Here is a 19,003-nt window from a genome sequence, read left to right on the forward strand (position 1 = left end):
ACAGCCGACATTTTACACGATCCGGTTTCTCAACGTCACGTGACATCACTGGTCATAGTCCATCCATAAAACTTTTTGGGATATCGTGCCATATATCGTTTTGGTCCCATCTCTGAATGGTGAAGAATCATTAAAAATTGAAATAAATTCTCCTTTCTGTATCCCGATCCGATCAATTTGTTCTCGTCACACACCAACCACACTGACGTCACTGAGGTTGTTTGACGTCACAATGATAATTCCAACAAGAGTCAATACATAAGGTAGAGACGTATTGTTGAAACGTCAGTTGGAGGATCGACGGACGGCAGAGATGTTGCTTCTTATCGCGCTCTTCGTGCTGGTCGTCGTCGGTGGGACATCACGACCTCCGCAGCAGGTAAGTGGGGATTGTAAGAGATGACGGACTCGGGAAGGAACTCAACACGAAAGGAGTTCGTTTATTAGTAGTTTGTGTGGTTCAATGTAAAAGGGAACGGGTGGTGTATTGAGAGTTTGTAACTCCATCAAGTTGTTCGTGCCCGCACGGGATTCCACCCCGAGTACGGACGGAGGAGGGAAAAATACAAATGGCGTCTTGTATCATGGAGCCGGCAAGTTGGGAGGAACAATTCACATTGATCACCACGTGGGATGTAAGTTAAATGGTACAATGGCGGCGAGGTGATCCACGTGAAATGGTTTGTTCGATATTTGTACCTTTTCATACCGAGGGGTCCGAAATATAAACTTGTATTGGAGTGAAATCCGGGGATCAATTGGGAATTAACCGTGGGATTGGGAAAGATGGAAGGACAGGTGTGGTGAAATTAAAGAAGACAAAGCCGCACCACGTGACGTGTGATTTGCTTTATGAAGCAATGACTGACAAACTTCTCTGATGAAAGGATGGTCCCTCGGTTCTTGTCATGAAGGCCTAAGTCACATTTGCCACGGCGGCCGTAGGGTCTCCAAAATCTATGGCCACTAGCAATTATAGGGTGGCGCAGTATTTCCACGGTCACACAATGTAGCAGTCACATATGTTTTTATTTTTCGGGGAGCCGCACCGCATATTTATAAATTGTGGAGACCGAAAAAGTGGGGGTGCCGTATGGTGTTTGATTTGATGTCGCACGGTGACCTTACGCTTGTCGCATGTTGCACGGTTCCTGCGGCGGCCATATAATTTTCAAGGCAGACGCAAGGTGACCGCAGGGGGGCCCTAAGGCAAACGTGCGGCCAGACGGACGGTAACGAGTGGGTTTTTTTTGTTTTTTTTTTACCAGTTCTTTTGTTTCGGCTTGTCAAATTGCTTTGGCGAAGGTAGAAATGAAAAAAGTTATAACTCCGCGCTATAATTCCACGGCGACCCCTACGGCCTGTAAAAGATAGCCAAACGGCGTAGGGCCACCCTGAGGCCACCGCAGAAACTCTGTGACGTTTCTGTCAAATCAGAGGGCGTACGGCCGCCGTATCCTCGCCGGAGAGCAGTGGTTCCCAACCTTTTTTCTGATGGAGTACTACTTGGAGGTCCCATACCGTCGCCGCCTACCACCTGGTTCCCGAAAAACTCAATTCCAAAAGATATCAATATACAGTCAAAGCTCGTTACTATGCCACCTCGCTTCTATGCCACTCTCGCTATTATACCACTTTTGCTTGGTCCCGACAAAATTCAATACAAAATAAATTTACTATGCCACCCCCTACTCTCGCTACCATGCCACTACTGTGTGACTGTTAAAAGGCACGAGTCTTGAAAAAGTCTGTATTGCGCAATGCTCGATTATCACACTCACGTCCAAAGGCGAAGTGACGAACTACAGTCCAGCTGCGCACAACACAACTCAATACGTACGCGCATAGTCAGACTGTGTCAAAACACACGATTCTTCTCCCCGATGCCAGCCACAACACGCACGACGAGACACAAAAAAGCGCGAGCACACACACAGACACGGAAGGCACACGTACAACAGTGACGTCATTTTTTTTCAAATTCAGCCCATAATGTCAGCTCAGAAACGCAAGCGAACCGACTTTACGCTGAAGGAGAAGAAGGAGATCATCGATGCCGCGAAGAAGGAGCCGAATCAGTCCAAGTTGGCCAGGGAGATTAGCAAGAAATGGGGCGTCGAAGTAAAGAGAACCACCGTGAAGGGCATTCTCAGCAAGAAGGATGCAATCGAGGCTGCAATCAAAGCTGGATTTCCATCGAAGCGCATGAAGTTGATGCAGGCTCACGACCCGAAGCTTGATGAGGGAGTGCTCATGTGGCTGAAGCAATCAAGAGGACCGAATGTGCCTGTCAGCGGCGATCTGATCAAGGAGAAGGCGATAAAACTGGCCGAGCTGATGCACATCCCAGACTTCATGGCGAGCGATGGTTGGTTGGGCAATTTCAAGAAGCGCCACGGCATCACGTTCAAGACAGTGCAGGTGGAAGCTGGAGCGGTGGATTCGCAATCCCTTCTTGAGTGGCAACAACAGGTTCTCCGGCCCTTACTCGGGCAGTTCTCCGCAGACGACGTCTTCAACCTGGACGAGACTGGACTCTTCTGGCAGCTGCTTCCGAACAAGACCATGGCTTTCAGGGGAGAGCGGTGTACTGGAGGAAAGAAAAGCAAGCAAAGGATCACTCTTCTGGTTGGGGCAAACATGAGCGGCAGCGAGAAGTTCCCTCTTCTGGTGATTGGCAATTCCAAGAAACCCCGTGCCTTCAAGAACAAAGAGATCCCGGTCAAGTACAAGGCGAACTCGAAGGCGTGGATGACGGCGGAGCTTTTCGAGGAGATGTTGCGTGCTTGGGACGGACGACTCGGCCAGCAGGGATGCGGAGTGCTGGTCTGTCTCGATAACTTTTCTGGCCACCCCCCCGAGCTCGAGCTGAACAACATCCAACTGGTCTTCTTCCCACCCAACACGACAGCCAATTCGCAACCAATGGATCAGGGAATCATAGAGAACCTCAAGCGCCACTACAAGAAGCTCCTGCTATGCCGCCGGCTTGAGGCCATAGACGAGGGAAAGGAGTTCAAGTTCACGTTGCTCGACGCTCTACACGTCGCCCGGCGTGCTTGGGAGCAGGTTGGCAAGTCGACGATCAGGAACTGTTTCGCGAAGGCCAAGTTCATCGAAGAGGAGATCCAAACTGAGCCACAGGATGCGGAGTTGCCCGACATCTGGGAAGCTCTGCCTGCCGAGGAAAAGATGCACGAGAACGAGGAGATCGAGCTGTCTGACTTTCTCGAAGCCGACGAGCGCCTCGCGACTGGCGGGTATTTCACGCTGGAGGAGATTGCGGAGGAGATTCTGTGCAGTGAGGAGCCGGTGGAAAGCGAAGATGATGAGGTAACTGTCGAGGAGGAAATCGTTCCGTTCGAGGAAGCCCAGCGCGCTTGTAGCACCGTCCGGAAGTTCATGCAGCAGAGAAGCGGGAAGCCCGGTGTGATGCAAGCGTGCGATAGGCTAGACAACGAGATGCACGAGATCCGCCGAAAGAAGATGCGCCAGCCGACGATTCTTGAAAGCTTTGTGTGTCGTGAATTTCTCGCCATGCCATATGTTAGTGTGTGAACTCTGTTAGTGTGTGTATGTTCTCCATTCGCTTAGCTAAGACAACAGTCGTGCCTTTTACTTGCTGGAATAAATTTTGTCTAAATATTAACTACAGATGGGTAACTTGAGAAAATAAGGCCGTTTTTACAAAATCTCGTTACTATGCCACTCTCGCTACTATACCACCTTTGCTCGGTCCCGACGGGTGGCATAGTAACGAGCTTTGACTGTATTCACAAGTAGAACACACAAATGAGCCAACTGTCAACAAAGAACAAAATTTAATGTAAGGGATGCATCTGTTTCTTCTCCACCAGCTGGTCGATGTGGGGCATAACTTTGCTCGCAGCACATCAGAAATCATGCCCGGGCGCAGCAAGACGGTTCCAGCTCTTCGACTTGATGGTCATCATGGCTGAGAACCCCTGCTCGCACTCCCACATAGAGGGGAAAATCAGTAGCTGGGGAAAAGCGTGACGGGCTAGTGTCGGGTACGAGGAGGCCATGGTCACCCAGAAGTTCATAGGAGAGCATTCCTTGTGCTTCGTCTTTGCTGTCTCGTCAGCCTGGATATCTATGAGCTCCTCTTGTTCCCCGGTCCCGACAGGCAGATCGCCTGGTTCAATGGAAAAAGGATTGGTGATGTAGGCACAACATGTAATGTCTGGGAAGTAAAGCATCAACTCGGTCTTGAGCAGTGAGAGGTGACGGACAATTTCTTGGGAAAATTCATCATTGGGCTCGCTCTCAAGGGTAGTCAGGAGTTCGAACGTTCTGTAGCGTTTGCTCTCCACGTTCTTGATCCAGAGGTCCAACTTCCAGACAAACGCTCCCAGCTTCGAGATGACGTCTGAGACAGTGCAGTTGGGCCCTTGAAACGACAGGTTTAAGTGGTTGAAGACCCCAAAAATGTCCGACAGGTAGGACAACCTTGGAATAAAGTCCTCGTCCCCCAGATATTTTTGAAAATCGTGTTCTTTCTCCGTGAAGAATACGAGGAGTTGATCCCTCAGTTCAAAGAGACGCCTCGTCGTATTCCCCCGGGAGAGCCAGCGAACCTCTGTGTGGTAGAGGAGACAGGTGTGCTCGGAGCTGAGATCTTCACAGAGCAGTTTGAACAGCCGAGTATTCAGGGCGGATGTTTTGACGAAATTAACTATTTTGATTAATCGGTTCAGGCATGATAACAAATTCGGAGGGAGTACCTTAGTGCTAAGGGCGAATCTGTGATTGAAACAATGGACACCGGTGGCGTTTGGTGACACAGCTTTCACATGGGCTTGAAACCCTGACTTTCGACCGAGCATAGATGGAGCCCCATCTGTCGTGCATCCGACCAACTTCCCCCAATCCAGTTCATTATGCTTGAAGAAATTATCCAAAAGGTTGAAAACATCCTTTCTTTGAGTTGTACTGGATAGCTCCTGGCTCAGCAGCAGCTCAGTCTTCGCAGTATTATTCTGTGCGAAGCGAACGTCGACAAGTAATTGACAGCAGTTGGTGACGTCCGTCAATTCATCGAGTTGGATTGCAAACCCGAACTTTGAGGCTCTCACTCCCGCAATCACTTGGTCAGCAATGTCGCCTGACATTTCCTCGATACGGTGCTGTACACTGCTGTTCGAGAGGGACACACTGTCCAACTTCGCCACCGCCTCCTCTCCAATCACGTGCCTGACCAAGATCTTTACCGCTGGCATGACGAGAGACTATGCGCCTTCATATTTTTGGCCACCAGGAGAGCGACTTCATAGGATGCTTTGACAATCCCTGCCCCCTTCTGGTACAACTGGCCAGTCTTGTCCAGGCGCTGCCGCTTCACGTTCTCGCCAAGTCGCTGGAAGTAGCTCTGATCTCGGTCCTTCTTGTCCGCGTGGTTTGTCTCAAGATGACTTCTGAGCAGGCTGGGTTCCATGGCCTCATTGCAAATGGACTTCATGCAGACCACACACTGCGGAAGAGCTTCTCCTCCACGTTCGATTGCTATGAAACCATACTTTATGTATGTTGGGTCATACTTTCGCTTCGGCATGTTGTCAAATCCTGTGGGAAAAAAATTTGATAATTCGTCAAGAAATAAATAAAGAAATATAGAAATAAAAAAATAAACAAAGATACAATATAATAACAAGTGAAGGGAAACACAGACGAGTGCTAAGACACCGACACATTCACAGTATGGAGGCAGCGGGATAACTGCCCGCGCCGAGTGTGTGTCAGGGTTCCCAGATGTATCAGGCCAAATCACTTTTTTTAAAGGTTGAGCCCGAAAGTGCTCACGAACCACCTGGAAGACCCTCGCGTACCACAGGTTGGGAACCACTGCCGTAGAGCAAAATGTGACTTAGGCCTAACTGGAGTAGTCCACTGAGGCCTAAACGGTGAGAGTTGACAGTGTACCTAGCTCTGTGTGTTTGCTGGTTAATTATTATTATACTTCGCTGTAGTCGATTGTTGATGAACCTTTTTGTTTGTGTGTGTAGAGATGGCTTCAATCAAGCAAATTAAAGCCTAATTCAAACCGGAGGCCTCTCTGTCTCTCATTCATTTCAACAGGGAGTGATCTCTGGTTGGAGGAGAGTGATTGTCATGTTATATAAGTCGTGTTGAGGGTGATAATGGTAGTTGTGATGGGAGTGGATGCAGTAGTGGTGGAAGAAGTGGTGTTGAGATGGTAATGGTCGGTGTGATGGTGGTGAAGGAAGTTGGGTTGACAGTAACAATGGCAGTTGTGATAGTGGTTGTGGTAGAGGTGGTGTTGAGAGTGATAGTGGTGGTGGTGGTGGTGGTGGTGGTGATGAGAGTGGTAATGGTAGTTGTGGTTGTGGTTGTTGTAGTTGTGATTGTGATGGTAAAGTGAAATTTCAGTTTTATTTATTGTTTTGTAATTTCCTTGATTGTTAAATTGAAACTATTTTGAACTTTCCTGTATTTAGAGATAAACTCTGAAGATTGTAATATTTAATTTTAGAACCTGTACCGTAACAATGATGCAATGTGGATAACATGGTCACAGTGCACGATGACGTCACAGTCGAACAATGTGGAAGAAATCGTTAAATTGGTCGTTCCCCAGTTCGATGCTTGGCATGCACCAGGCACCAGAGATGACGTGGGTTATCATCGTGTTCTTGCTGGTCCTTGGTAGTGAAACCTCCAGGTCACCCTGGCACGTAAGTGGGGATTGTAAGATACCCTCGGGAAAGGTACACACAAAATGTCACACGTTGGTACTTTTTCAAGTTGGTAAACCGGATACATTTGTGGTTTTACAGGGACCCTGTTTGGGACATTTTCTTTTGTCTTATCCGAGTTTAATTCCACTGTAATCGGTTCCGACTATAAAATATGTCATCCTTGAACACCCTAACCAGAATATTGCGTCACAATGGGACAGCCGGCTTAACTTCCCATCCCTTCGGAGACCAAATTAAGTTGGCTGTTTTGTCCAATGGCACTTTTTTGTCGAAGTCGAAGATTCCTGGTGCAGCCTTGAAAAAGGAGGAGGCCAGTGTGTGTCGGTGCACCATTTAAATCCCATATTTAATCTTCCTTTTCTGTCCTTTCAATGGTCGTGATCCCTCATTGCCATGAGGATGTGATGAGTAATATGGAGTTTATCTTTGGTTAGAAACTGCCGGTTTAGGGTTAACTTTCCTCACCAAGCAAAGTTGGAATTTTCCCTTCAAGAAGCTCCTTCATGGTCTAGTCGATGGAGGAATCTTCAGGGGACACTTTACTCATTGGTGGACGTTAAAGATCCCACGGTGTTTCCCACAAAGAGTAGGCGAGTTATCACCAGCATTCTGAACAAATCACAAATTCCTTTCAAACCCTTTTACAAAACTGTTCTTGTCAAACATGGTCACAAAACGAATGTACCCAGTGTGAGTTCAATGACACCTTCATCCTGCAGAGGATTGAAAACGGGATGATGACGATGATGATGATGATGATGATGATGATGATGATGATGGTGATGAAATGTACCTTGAAAAGTTGGGTCTAACCCCTTATCTTTAACAAATGATAAATTCTCATACATTCCATGACCCGTTGTGTTTGTACTCGAAAAAAAAATTCACCAACATCTTGTTCTTTGTCATGAAGTTTTGGATTCTGTTAAATAATTGTAAATATATTGTTTAGTTTAATTTGAAATGTAATAAACTTTTCTCCTGTCCCTGCCCTTTTCCATGTCCATAGATTTACCAGAATGAGGCTGCGGAGGAACCACCGATCTCCACATTTTGTGATGTGGTCTTCGTCTCCATTGCCATCTTCTTATTTGTGGTGGTGATATCGTTTCGACCATGGTCGTGCTTCAATATTAAGAAGAGGCACAATAAAAAGCCCCACGTTCACTGGTAAGGAACACAAGTGACATTTTCATCAATATTATAATTCCTTCATCCAAGGGGACAAGATCGCTCAGGAATTTTAAACGAATTTACATTTAATTTTCACAAATAACGAGCAGAGTACCCACCCTCTGGGTGGGTCGAGTTTGAACATTACTTGCTGAAAAAGTAAAGTCTGCGTTTCATAGTGAATGGTCCAATTGTCATGAGGGTCAAAGCCTAAAGGGGTTGAAAGGGTCCAATCTCTCAAGCATGTAAAAATGGTCTGAAAAGGACGAAATGTTCTAAATAAAAGGATGAAAGGACAAAAAGTGGTCAAGGATCTCATCTGTCTAACATGTCTGAAAGGTTTAAGAGGTCTAAAAGGTCTCACGGGTCCAAAAGGAAATAAAGGATGTGAAGGTCAAAATGGTTTGTGTGGTCTCAAGGTTCTTGGGGTCTCTAGTGTATGAAAGGTCGAAGGGAAAGGAAAGAAAAGGGGGGGGGTATGAAGTTTTTTTTTGGGGGGGGGGGTCTTAAAGGTGATGAGGGGTGTTAAGCATGTTGAGGATTTTAGCGGCACTTCAAGTTATTTGGGTTCTTGGGGGTCTGAAGGGTCTGAAGAGAATAAAGCGGTCTTGAGGTCTTAGGGGTCTTTGGGGTGTCAGATATCGAGGGTCGAAAGAATCTTAAGGGGTCTAAAGATATTGAGGGGTCTGGAACATGCATGCATGGCTCCTATTATACGGTGACCTGCAAAAGTATTCACCCCTCCCATGTTTTCACGTTTTGATGCCACCTGAGCTTATTTCATGATGCTTTTAAATCAAGCTTAAAATATAGAGTCCTCCCAAACTCTTCCAAAGTGATAAAACTAAAACACGTCGATAAAATGTGAATAAGTCAGATTAACAGAGAAAACTAGAAGGGCACTTTGTGGAGCGCAAACCTCCGCAAGGCTGAACAGTTTACGTTTTATCTCCCACTGGGAGGCCGGATCTGAATTCTGACCTGAACTAAAATTTAATTGACTTGTTCTTGTCACACACTTAACTCATCAACGAAGTTTTGTCCGAATCTGTGCATATAATAATTTTTTGATATATCGTGCTATATATCATTTTAGCCCTCTCGCTCAATGGTGAAGAATCACTCAAAAATGATCGTATCCAGATCCGGATTCGGATCTTCACCAAAATCTCATTATTTTGTCGGTATCACAAGCTTTCCACCAAATTTCGTCCGAATCCGTCCACAACGTTTTGAGATATTTTGTTCACAATCAAACAAATAAACAGACAGACAGGGGTGAAAACATAACCTCCATAAACCTTTGGTGGCAGAGCTAATCAGATGGTTCTTAGTTGCAGAAGTATTCAACCCCTTTGCCAAATTAACCCAAAATCACTTCTGGAGCAAATTATTTGTTTGAAAGGTTCCAAAAAAAGTTTAGTAGGTTTCACCTGTATGTCATCAGTGGTTTCACTTAAAAATTAAGCTTCACCACTTAGTTAAGTAGTTTTAAGGTGCAACTCGCCTGGTCAATCAACAAGGTAAACATGAATATCGGTATAGAGGGGTCTAAGGGGTCTTAGCAGTCTAAAGGGTCGAAAGGTTTCAAAGGTATCTTCCAGTAGTACTTAATTAATAGATGTGGTCACGGTGCAACTGACATTCAAACAGTTCATATTTAAGAGACATATAGTCACGTGGGTTTGTCGCTGGACATGCACTTTCTCCATTGTCCAGGGTAGGCTAGAAATAACTGATACATTTATATTTCATGTAGAAATAGCAATTTAACAGAAAATGAGAATATTCATGGACATCACACAAAAGATCCGTTTCTGGAGAACACTTCAGCTTATTACAAGACCTTGATCTTAAAAATAACACCTTTTTTGTGACCACCATTTTCATGTGTGTCTTGACGCACATGAGCAACGATGTTTAGCCTCACTTTCCTGGAGGTTTCAAGTGTAATACGGGATATTTCCTGTTCAATTTGCTGCCATTAGTCTTGAATACTCCCTGATCTTGTCTGGTAGGCCGTTGATAACAGTTGCTCCATTGGCAGTGGATAAGTAATATGGCCCAATAACTCCAGCACCAGAAATGCGACACCACACTGACACATTCACCGTGGAAGTGCTCAGGATTTTGTTCCACACCAAATCGAGTGGTCTGATTGTCAACATAACCTGGAAGCAAAAAATCAGCTTCATCTGACATGATTCGTCTTTTAATAAATCTGCCACCTTCCTCGAACATCTGAAGAAATGTGTTACACAATTACATCCTTCTTTGTTTATCATCGTCACGAACTTCTTGATTCATTTGAATTTTGTCAGGGAAACCTGTACAAATCATCGTACAGCATGGTCTGCAGGGATGTTCTCTTCATGTCCGATGCCTGTGACTGTTTTCTTGTCAAACGGCGAGGACTATGCTCAACAGCTTCACACACAAATGCAATATTGTCAGGTGTACGAACACTTATGAGTCGACCTGGAGGAGGCGTTGTTTGTGAACTGGTGCTTTCATAAGAAATTTGGCAAATGATGGTATTGTGTTCGTGAATGGACATCTGTTGACATTGTAAATTATTTTGAACTCTGAGCCTGAATGATTGAACCGCACTTAAAGTCGAGCTCCAGGAAACTTGTTCTCTCGATATTTGTCCATTCCACCATCTCAGTAAATCTTGCCAGGGTCCTTTATAATCTGAAATGAAAAGAACATCAACATTACCATTTTTTAGAATTTTGTACAAGTTTTAAAATGTGTAAGTTATTTATTTATTTCCCACCCTGAATCGTGAATATAGTAGATACTCACGTGGGTTAGCGGCTGGATCGACATACTTATTGTTTTATGCACTTTATAAAGCTTAATTGTGTTCACGTCAACATTATTCATGCCTGTTCTTCCATCATTTCAAAACTGAATTTGAACTTTTCAAATCCAGAGCGGGAAGCGACCGCCTTAAACAGGAGACAGAGGAATGCACATACAGACACCAAGGTCCACAATATAAAATAAATGACTTCCTTTCCAAGGAACTTAAACACAGAAAGACACCAGTCAGACCATCAAGCCTGCACAATGGTTGCTAAGCTTTGTCAGTTTTTTTGGACACAGAGTCAAGGTTCATGGAAGACTTGGTGGTGGAATGAGGAAGTACAGGAAAGTATAAGGAAGAAGGGGTTGGCGAAAAAGAAGTGGGATAGTCAGAGAGATGAAGAAAGTAGGCAGGAGTACAAGGAGTGGCGGCGAAAGGCAAAAAGAGAGGTGGCAAAGGCCAAGGAAAAGGCATATGACGAGCTGTATGAGAAGTTGGATACAAAAGAAGGGGAAAAGGATTTATACCGATTGGCAAGACAGAGGGACCGAGCTGGGAAGGATGTGCTGCAGGTTAGGGTGATAAAGGACGCAAATGGGAATGTGCTGACGAGCGAGGAGAGTGTGTTGAGAAGGTGGATGGAGTACTTTGAGGAGCTGATGAATGAAGAAAATGAGAGAGAGAGAGAGAGAGAGAGAGAGAGAGAGAGAGAGAGAGAGAGAGAGAGAGAGAGAGAGAGAGAGAGAGAGAGAGAGAGAGAGAGAGAGAGAGAGAGAGAGAGAGAGAGAGAGAGAGAGAGAGAGAGAGAGAGAGAGAGAGAGAGAGAGAGAGAGAGAGAGAGAGAGAGAGAGAGAGAGAGAGAGAGAGAGAGAGAGAGAGAGAGAGAGAGAGAGAGAGAGAGAGAGAGAGAGAGAGAGAGAGAGAGAGAGAGAGAGAGAGAGAGAGAGAGAGAGAGAGAGAGAGAGAGAGAGAGAGAGAGAGAGAGAGAGAGAGAGAGAGAGAGAGAGAGAGAGAGAGAGAGAGAGAGAGAGAGAGAGAGAGAGAGAGAGAGAGAGAGAGAGAGAGAGAGAGAGAGAGAGAGAGAGAGAGAGAGAGAGAGAGAGAGAGAGAGAGAGAGAGAGAGAGAGAGAGAGAGAGAGAGAGAGAGAGAGAGAGAGAGAGAGAGAGAGAGAGAGTTGGAAGAGGTGGAGATAGTGAATCTGGAAGTGGGGTGGATCAGTAAGGATGAAGTGAGGACTGCTATGAAGAAGATGAAAAGTGGAAAGGCGGTTGGCCCAGATGGTATACCAGTGGAGGCATGGAAGTGCTTCGGAGAGATGGCAGTGGGGTTGTTTACCAGATTGTTTAATAAAGTCTTGGAAAGTGAGAGGATGCCGGAGGAGTGGAGATTAAGTGTACTGGTTCCGATTTTCAAGAATAAGGGTGATGTGCAGAGCTGTGGAAATTACAGAGGGATAAAGTTGTTAAGCCACACCATGAAGTTGTGGGAAAGAGTAGTGGAAGCTCGGTAGAGAGGAGAGGTGATGATCTGTGAGCAGCAATATGGGTTTATGCCAGGAAAGAGCACCACTGATGCGATGTTTGCTTTGAGAATGTTGATAGAGAAGTATAGGGAAGGCCAGAAGGAGTTACATTGTGTGTTTGTGGATTTAGAGAAAGCTTATGATAGGGTGCCAAGAGAGGAGTTGTGGCATTGTATGAGGACGTCGGGAGTGGTGGAGAAGTATGTGAGGATCGTGCAGGATATGTATGAGGACAGTGTGACAGCGGTGAGGTGTGAGGTGTGCGGTAGGAATGACGGACCGGTTTAAGGTAAAAGTGGGATTGCACCAAGGATCGACTCTGAGCCCTTTCCTGTTTGCAATGGTGATGGACAGGTTGACGGACAAGATCAGACTGGAGTCTCCATGGACTATGATGTTCGCAGAGAACATCATGATCTGTAGGGAGAGAAGGGAGCAGGCTGAGGCGAGCCTCGAGTGGTGGAGGTACGCACTGGAGAGAAGGGGAATGATAGTCAGTCGGAGTAAGACGGAGTACATGTGTGTAAATGAGAGGGAGGGTGGTGGTATGGTGCTGTTGCAAGGAGTTGAGGTGGGGAAGGTGGATTGGTTTAAATACTTGGGATCAACTGCCCAAAGTAACAGAGAGTGTGGGAGAGAAGTGAAAAAGAGAGTGCAGGCAGGATGGAGTGGGTGGAGAAGAGTTACAGGAGTGATTTGTGACAGAAGGGTAGCTGCAAGAGTGAAGGGGAAAGTATACAAGACGGTAGTGAGACCAGCTATGTTGTATGGTTTGGAGGCGGTGGCGCTAACAAAAAGACAGGAAGCAGAGCTGGAGGTGGCAGAGTTAAAGATGCTGCGATTCTCGTTGGGAGTGACGAGGATGGATAGGATAAGTAATGAGTATATTAGAGGGACAGCGCAGGTAGGATGGTTTGGAGACAAAGTGAGAGAGGCGAGATTGAGATGGTTTGGACATGTGCACAGGAGGGAAACGGAGTATATCGGGAGAAGGATGTTGAAGATGGAGCCGCCAGACAGGAGGAGAAGAGGAAGGCCAAAGAAAAGGTTCATGGATGCGGTGAGGGCGGACATTCGGGTGGTTGGAGTGTCAATGGAAGATGTGGAGGATAGAGCGAAATGTAGACGGTTGATCCGCTGTGGCGACCCCTAACGGGAACAAGCTGAAAGAGGAAGAAGAAGTCAAGGTTCATGGAAGAGTGAGAACGCTGAATGGTCACGACACAACGAGACAAAAGGGAAAGTGGAGAGTGTGTGTGGTGGTGGGGTGTTGTGGGGGGGGGGGTTGGGACACCAACAGTAAAGTTGTGGAGGAATGGTTGGACAGGTTGGATACAGAAGGAAACCTCTCCCCCTGCCCCCTCATCCTCTTTCTCCCCCTCCCCTCTCTCTTCCTCCCCCTCTCCTGTTCGCTCTCCCACACTTCGTTCGTGAAGAACACCGTGAAGATCTTTAACGTCCATCAACTGATGTCATTAGACAGGACACCCAGTTGAACATCCATTGGAGGAACGGCACATACATTGATTATATATTCACCCAGTCTAGGAAACACCGGGATGACAGTTTGTAGCTGGGTTGGGATTCTAACCCAGGCCAGGAAGCTGAGAGGCGAGTGTGCTAACGTCGAAGCCATCTTATCAGCCCAGGTCATATCTTCATGCACTGTTAAACAAACTACGATTCCATGTTGTATGTATATGTTTAAAATACATCTCGTTTGGTGTCATGCATTTCTTCTGGTTAAATGTTCATCTTTGCCTGCATGCTGAGATTTTGAAACGCAGTGTGTGAGAAGTGGCCGCCGGACCATGTTCTTGTCCTATCATGTGCTCGACAAACATACGGAAAGACACCACACTTCACATTATATCATAGTGACTGTACTTCATTTTAGTTCAAACTGATAAGTATTGTGTCTGTTTCTTGCAGTTTTGGATGTGGCCGGAAACATTTAAAGACCAGAAGAGGAACAAAAGAGCAGCCGTTGCTTGAGGAGGTTCCAAAAACAGAAACAGTGGAGACGCAGCATGCAAAGGAACAGGAGGATCAAAGGATGATGTTGTGGCAGAGAGAGAATGAAAAACTAAAGGAGATGGGGGAAAAGTTGCACCAAAAAGAGGAAGAACTGAAAGAAAGAGAACTGTTAGTTCAGCTTGGAGAGCAAACAGTTCAGGAAAGAGTTGTGCAACAAAAATATGAGGTAGAGGAATGGACGAAAGAGAAAGAAAAGCTGAAGGAAATAGAAAAAGAACAGCAGAGGAAAAGCAAGGAAGAGGAAATGAGGAAAAAAAATGAAGAAGAGGAGATAAAAAAACATAATGAAGAGCGAAAGAAAAGAAAGACGGCAGAGTGGAGGCAAATAGAGGAGGAAGATCGGAGAGAATTCACAAAATTTGTGCAATGGAGGGAATCAGTGTATCAGGAGCATACACGTGCATGGCTTGAGATCGAACGAAAAGAGAAAGAGGTTCTCAAGAGTGAGTACATGGTGGAGAAATTACAGAAAGGGATTTCTGAACTCGAGGGAATGGAGCAGGAAAAACGGGCTCAATTCGAAAAAAGGAAGATGTTAAAAGAAGGGGAAATAAAACATAGAGAGATTGAGACATGCCGGCAAGAGGAAGAGATTAGAGAACGAGAAAAGGATGTTGAGAAAATGGAGAGAATGTTGAACCAACGAGAAGAGGAGGAGCGTGGTCGGCAAGAGCGATTTTTAGAGACAAAAAAAAGAAAAGAGGAAGAGTTGTTCCGGAGAGAGAAAGAGGTACATCAGCTGGAGCAGGAGATTTATAAGAGGGAAAAAGATGTGTACACTCGGGAACAAGAGGTTTGGCGAAGTGAGGGGAAGGAGGAAAAACAACGAAAGCAGGAACAACAGACACGACAGGAACAGGAACAGCAGAGACGACGAGAACAGGAAGAACAGAGACGACTAAAACAGGAAAAGCAGAAACCACCAGGACAGGAAGAACAGGAACGACTTGAACAGGAAAACCAGAGATTAAGAGGGGAAGAACAGAGACGACTTGAACAGGAAAAACAGAGACTAGTGGAACAGAAAAAAGAGACCGTAACGGATCAAGAACTCAAAAAACTTTGTCAAAAATCTGACGAGACCAACGAGGAGGCAGAACATGTGCAAAAGATTGCTGACTGGAAACTGCATCGACAGCAAAAACGGAATGAGAATGTCATTGAGTGGTCTCAAAATTGGAATGAGAAACAACGGGTGAAGCAGCAAGAGAAACAGCTGCTCAAAGAAAAGGAAAAAAAATTCAACAAACAAATGAAGAAGCAAAGACGGGCAGAAAAGAAAAGTACAGAAATTGAACTGAAACCCCATGGTGTTGGTGTGATACAACAACAACAGAAGCCTCGCCGTGACAGCGAGCCACAACAGCAGCAACAACAGAAGCCTCGCCATGACAGCGAGCCACAACAGCAGCGACAACAGAAGCCTATTCGTGATTGCAAGCCACAACATCAGCAACAACAAACCCAGGATGTTGTTCAAGAGTTCCAGCAGGAACAGAGGCCTCACTCTGATCAAGGGCTGCAACAGCAGCAGAAGCAACATGGTGTTGAGAGGCCCGGCCACATTCAGGACCTTCAACAGGTAAGCATTCTTTCGTACTTTGGGGAGGTTGGGGTGAACATCCTGAATCCAAATACAACTCACCCCAAGATGAAGACATGAAGTTGAAATACATTTTGGCATTTTGTCTTTTTTAGACATTACTGTAAATACTTACTTTGATGAAGAAGAATATCCTTAATTGTGTGGATAATTGTAATTATAATTTTGGTGGGAAAGGTAACTCATTGGCAGCTCATCTCCATGCAGGATAACTTACAAGAATTTTAACTCCCCTTGATTGAATTAGATCAACTAATTCACCTTTTTACTGATTACCTGTTTTATCAGTGATTTTCATTCTGTGCCACATCCTGAACAAGTTATCAAACTGATGAACATATCAATGTATTTAATCTTTCTTATTTTTATTGTTTTTCCAAAGACCCCTCAGAAGAGACGCCCGTTCCCTCCTCCACCACCGTCATACGTTAAACCATCCTACCGGATGGAACGTAAGTTACCAAGAATCTCACCTTACAATACAGATTATTCCAAACTTTGACTAAATCACGTGTTCTTCACCTCCATCGTGTCCCATTTTGTCTGTGCTTCAGAAGTGTTGAAAACAAATCAATATTTTGCTTCACTTGAAGCCAGACAAGCACCAAACAAATATTACAATTGGTGGAAGTCTGGGATGAGTGTCAGTGATTCCACACAGTAGTCATTGTGAACACCTGGATGTTCATTAAAATTAATTGTTTGAAAAATCGAAATTTTTTTAAAACCCACTTTCAATCAGCGATGGAAGACTTGAGCTCTCTTCCATGAAGCACTCCATCATGGTTCACATCTACGTCATCAGATGAGGTTTCGTTATTTTAATTCGGACAGTAAGTGGGGATTTGTGGGCTCTGTATGAAGCACAGGAATGATGGAACAAATTGCAGAAATTCCCTTGTAAGTGAAATAAAACATGAACTAAAATGTAGAAAATGAGGGAAAGGGAGAAACACAGAGATGGAGAGAGAGATAGATATTCATTCCAGGGTTGTGATGGAAGGCAGGACAATGATGGAGATGATGATGACAATGCTGTTGAGTGGTTTTGACTTCCTTTTGTTGATGTGTGTGCAGAGGAAGAAGTCATATTTATGGCCGCTGGAGAGGAAGATGCCATGTTTGGCTGTGATTCCCTCATCACTCCTTCATGCAAGCTCTCCAGGAATGCAAAGCGATTCACCAGGCTCATGCAGATGGCTGATTCAAGCTTTTTCAAATGAACAATCTCCAGAACTAAGGTACGGTAAACACTCGATGGACTGATTTCATCACCTGGATCCTTTTTGTGTCCATGTTTGTCAATCTGTCCCTTCCTTGTTCAAAATATCATGATGAGAACTAAATAATTCCATGTGTAGAGAATTTAATAAGTTGAGTGAATCCCTCAAGCAGGTGAAGTCTCTCCCTGGTTCATACAATCAATGCCAATCATGAAGGGAACTGCAGATATTAACACTTAGTGTTCACTGCTTGACTCCCTTACTGTACATCATGCATGACTTTATGACTGTACATCATGTGTGACTGTCACTCCACAAACACATTTACACTCCAACATTGTATTTACTTTTCTTCCCCTCCATTTATCTACTGCCATCATCTGGATTGACTTCAAATATTCTGCTGAATCATCTCCAGTCTGAACTGTGACCATAGTCTCCTCCACCTCATCTACTCAAGAACTTCGTCAATCAGAAATCCACTTCGTTTTTTCCCAACATCCTTCACCCCAACCAGATTACCAAACCCACCTGCAGATTCCATGTAAACAACTTCAATCAAGATCTCATTCAAATCCTGTCCTTAAAACATTCATTGTTGTTATTATTTTAAACTTCTCTTCTCATAACTTTTCCTGAATAAAGGTTCCTTTCCATGAGCATCTTTCCACGTTTCTTTAACCTTGGTTTCTCATTTTACTCTCTCATCCAAACCTCCACCCTTCAGTTATTCCAGTTCAACGACGGGTGTTCAATTTCTAGCCTGACCAAAAAAATAAAATTCTTTTTTTTATTTTTCAACATTGTCTCCCTTGAGATAATTGCAGTTCGTCCATCTCTGTCTCCTCTTGATCAAGGAGATTTGTAAACAGCCTGACCTTGCTTTTTCAGAATGTTCTCAACCTCTGAAATTATTTCCTCATTCTCACAAAAACTGTTTCTACAAAGGTCTTCCTTTAACTTGGGAAACAGAAAGAAACATAAAGGAACTGGTTCAACAGAATATAATGTCTGGAGAAGCAGTTAAAAGCCACAGTTTGGTTGCTGCAGTCATTGCAACCAAGACTACATATGGTGATGCATTGTTCTGGAGAATCAACACTCCTCCAAGCATCTTTCCCCGGTGCCTGTAGTTCATGGCATCTTACAACTGTGGCAGTTCATCAGCACAGTAATCCTCAATATAATGTTTCTCACCTGATGAAATGGAGAGTCATGAGAGCCTTGACACTGCAATCCCACAAAAAGTAGCCACAACCTTTCCAGATGACACTTCAATGTTGTTGTACGTCCAGGGAGGTAAAGCGAGCACCAAGGGTTCATCGCACAATTGGGGCCGGATTAAGGCACATGCCAGTCAGGTCATTGTCTCAAGCACCATTTGAAGGGACCCCACATCTGTGGCTTTAGGATGAAACCTTTGCCAATCTCAACATAACTGAATGTGAAGAGACAAATAGAGCAATGGATATGGCCTTGAACATTTAAAAATCCTGAGGGCCCCACAACGTCTTAATCCGGCCCTGGTCACAATGTGTGCTTACACTGCATGCTCTGCTATTTGGTCTCAAGATCAAAGCAGTGAACCCGTAACTCTTCCTGAATCATAATGCTGTTCATGAGGTCCTCTTCGTTTGCTTTAAACTGCTCAAACTATTCCCTGGAGATCAAATCAATCTCTCTCCAAATCAGCAGTCAATATCCTGGGAACCCATCTCACTGAGAACTTTCACATGATGGATAAAATTATAGTATCCAGATCTGATTCTCGGTGAGGATGGACTGCCCTGACCCAGTGATTGGACTCAGTCTCACCAACGTATCTGTTCATCTTTCGTTGTTGGTCAAAAGCTTGTGGAATGTATCAACCTCTTCGAGTGTGGTTTCCTCTTTGG

At 44.9% G+C, this 19,003-nt stretch overlaps 1 protein-coding gene and 1 pseudogene across 1 annotated transcript in view; both read left to right on the forward strand.

Moving 5' to 3' along the window:
* LOC147015875 (uncharacterized) overlaps positions 1 to 18,241 on the forward strand; it is a 55,697-nt gene extending 37,456 nt beyond the window's left edge. Inside the window, exons 3-8 of the mRNA XM_085849133.1 lie at positions 290 to 379; positions 7,747 to 7,907; positions 14,178 to 14,415; positions 14,506 to 15,864; positions 16,963 to 17,131; positions 18,057 to 18,241. Of these exons, the coding sequence (XP_085705259.1) occupies positions 290 to 379; positions 7,747 to 7,907; positions 14,178 to 14,415; positions 14,506 to 15,864; positions 16,963 to 17,131; positions 18,057 to 18,241 (2,202 nt within the window). The remainder of the gene's footprint in view (positions 1 to 289; positions 380 to 7,746; positions 7,908 to 14,177; positions 14,416 to 14,505; positions 15,865 to 16,962; positions 17,132 to 18,056) is intronic.
* Positions 18,242 to 18,313: 72 nt separating this feature from the next.
* Positions 18,314 to 19,003, forward strand: part of LOC147015876 (uncharacterized) — a 37,524-nt pseudogene continuing 36,834 nt past the window's right edge.

This window comes from Eptatretus burgeri, chromosome 12, assembly GCF_056783735.1.
Source record: "Eptatretus burgeri isolate ZD-2024b chromosome 12, Ebu_testis_v1, whole genome shotgun sequence".
NCBI lineage: Eukaryota > Metazoa > Chordata > Myxini > Myxiniformes > Myxinidae > Eptatretus > Eptatretus burgeri.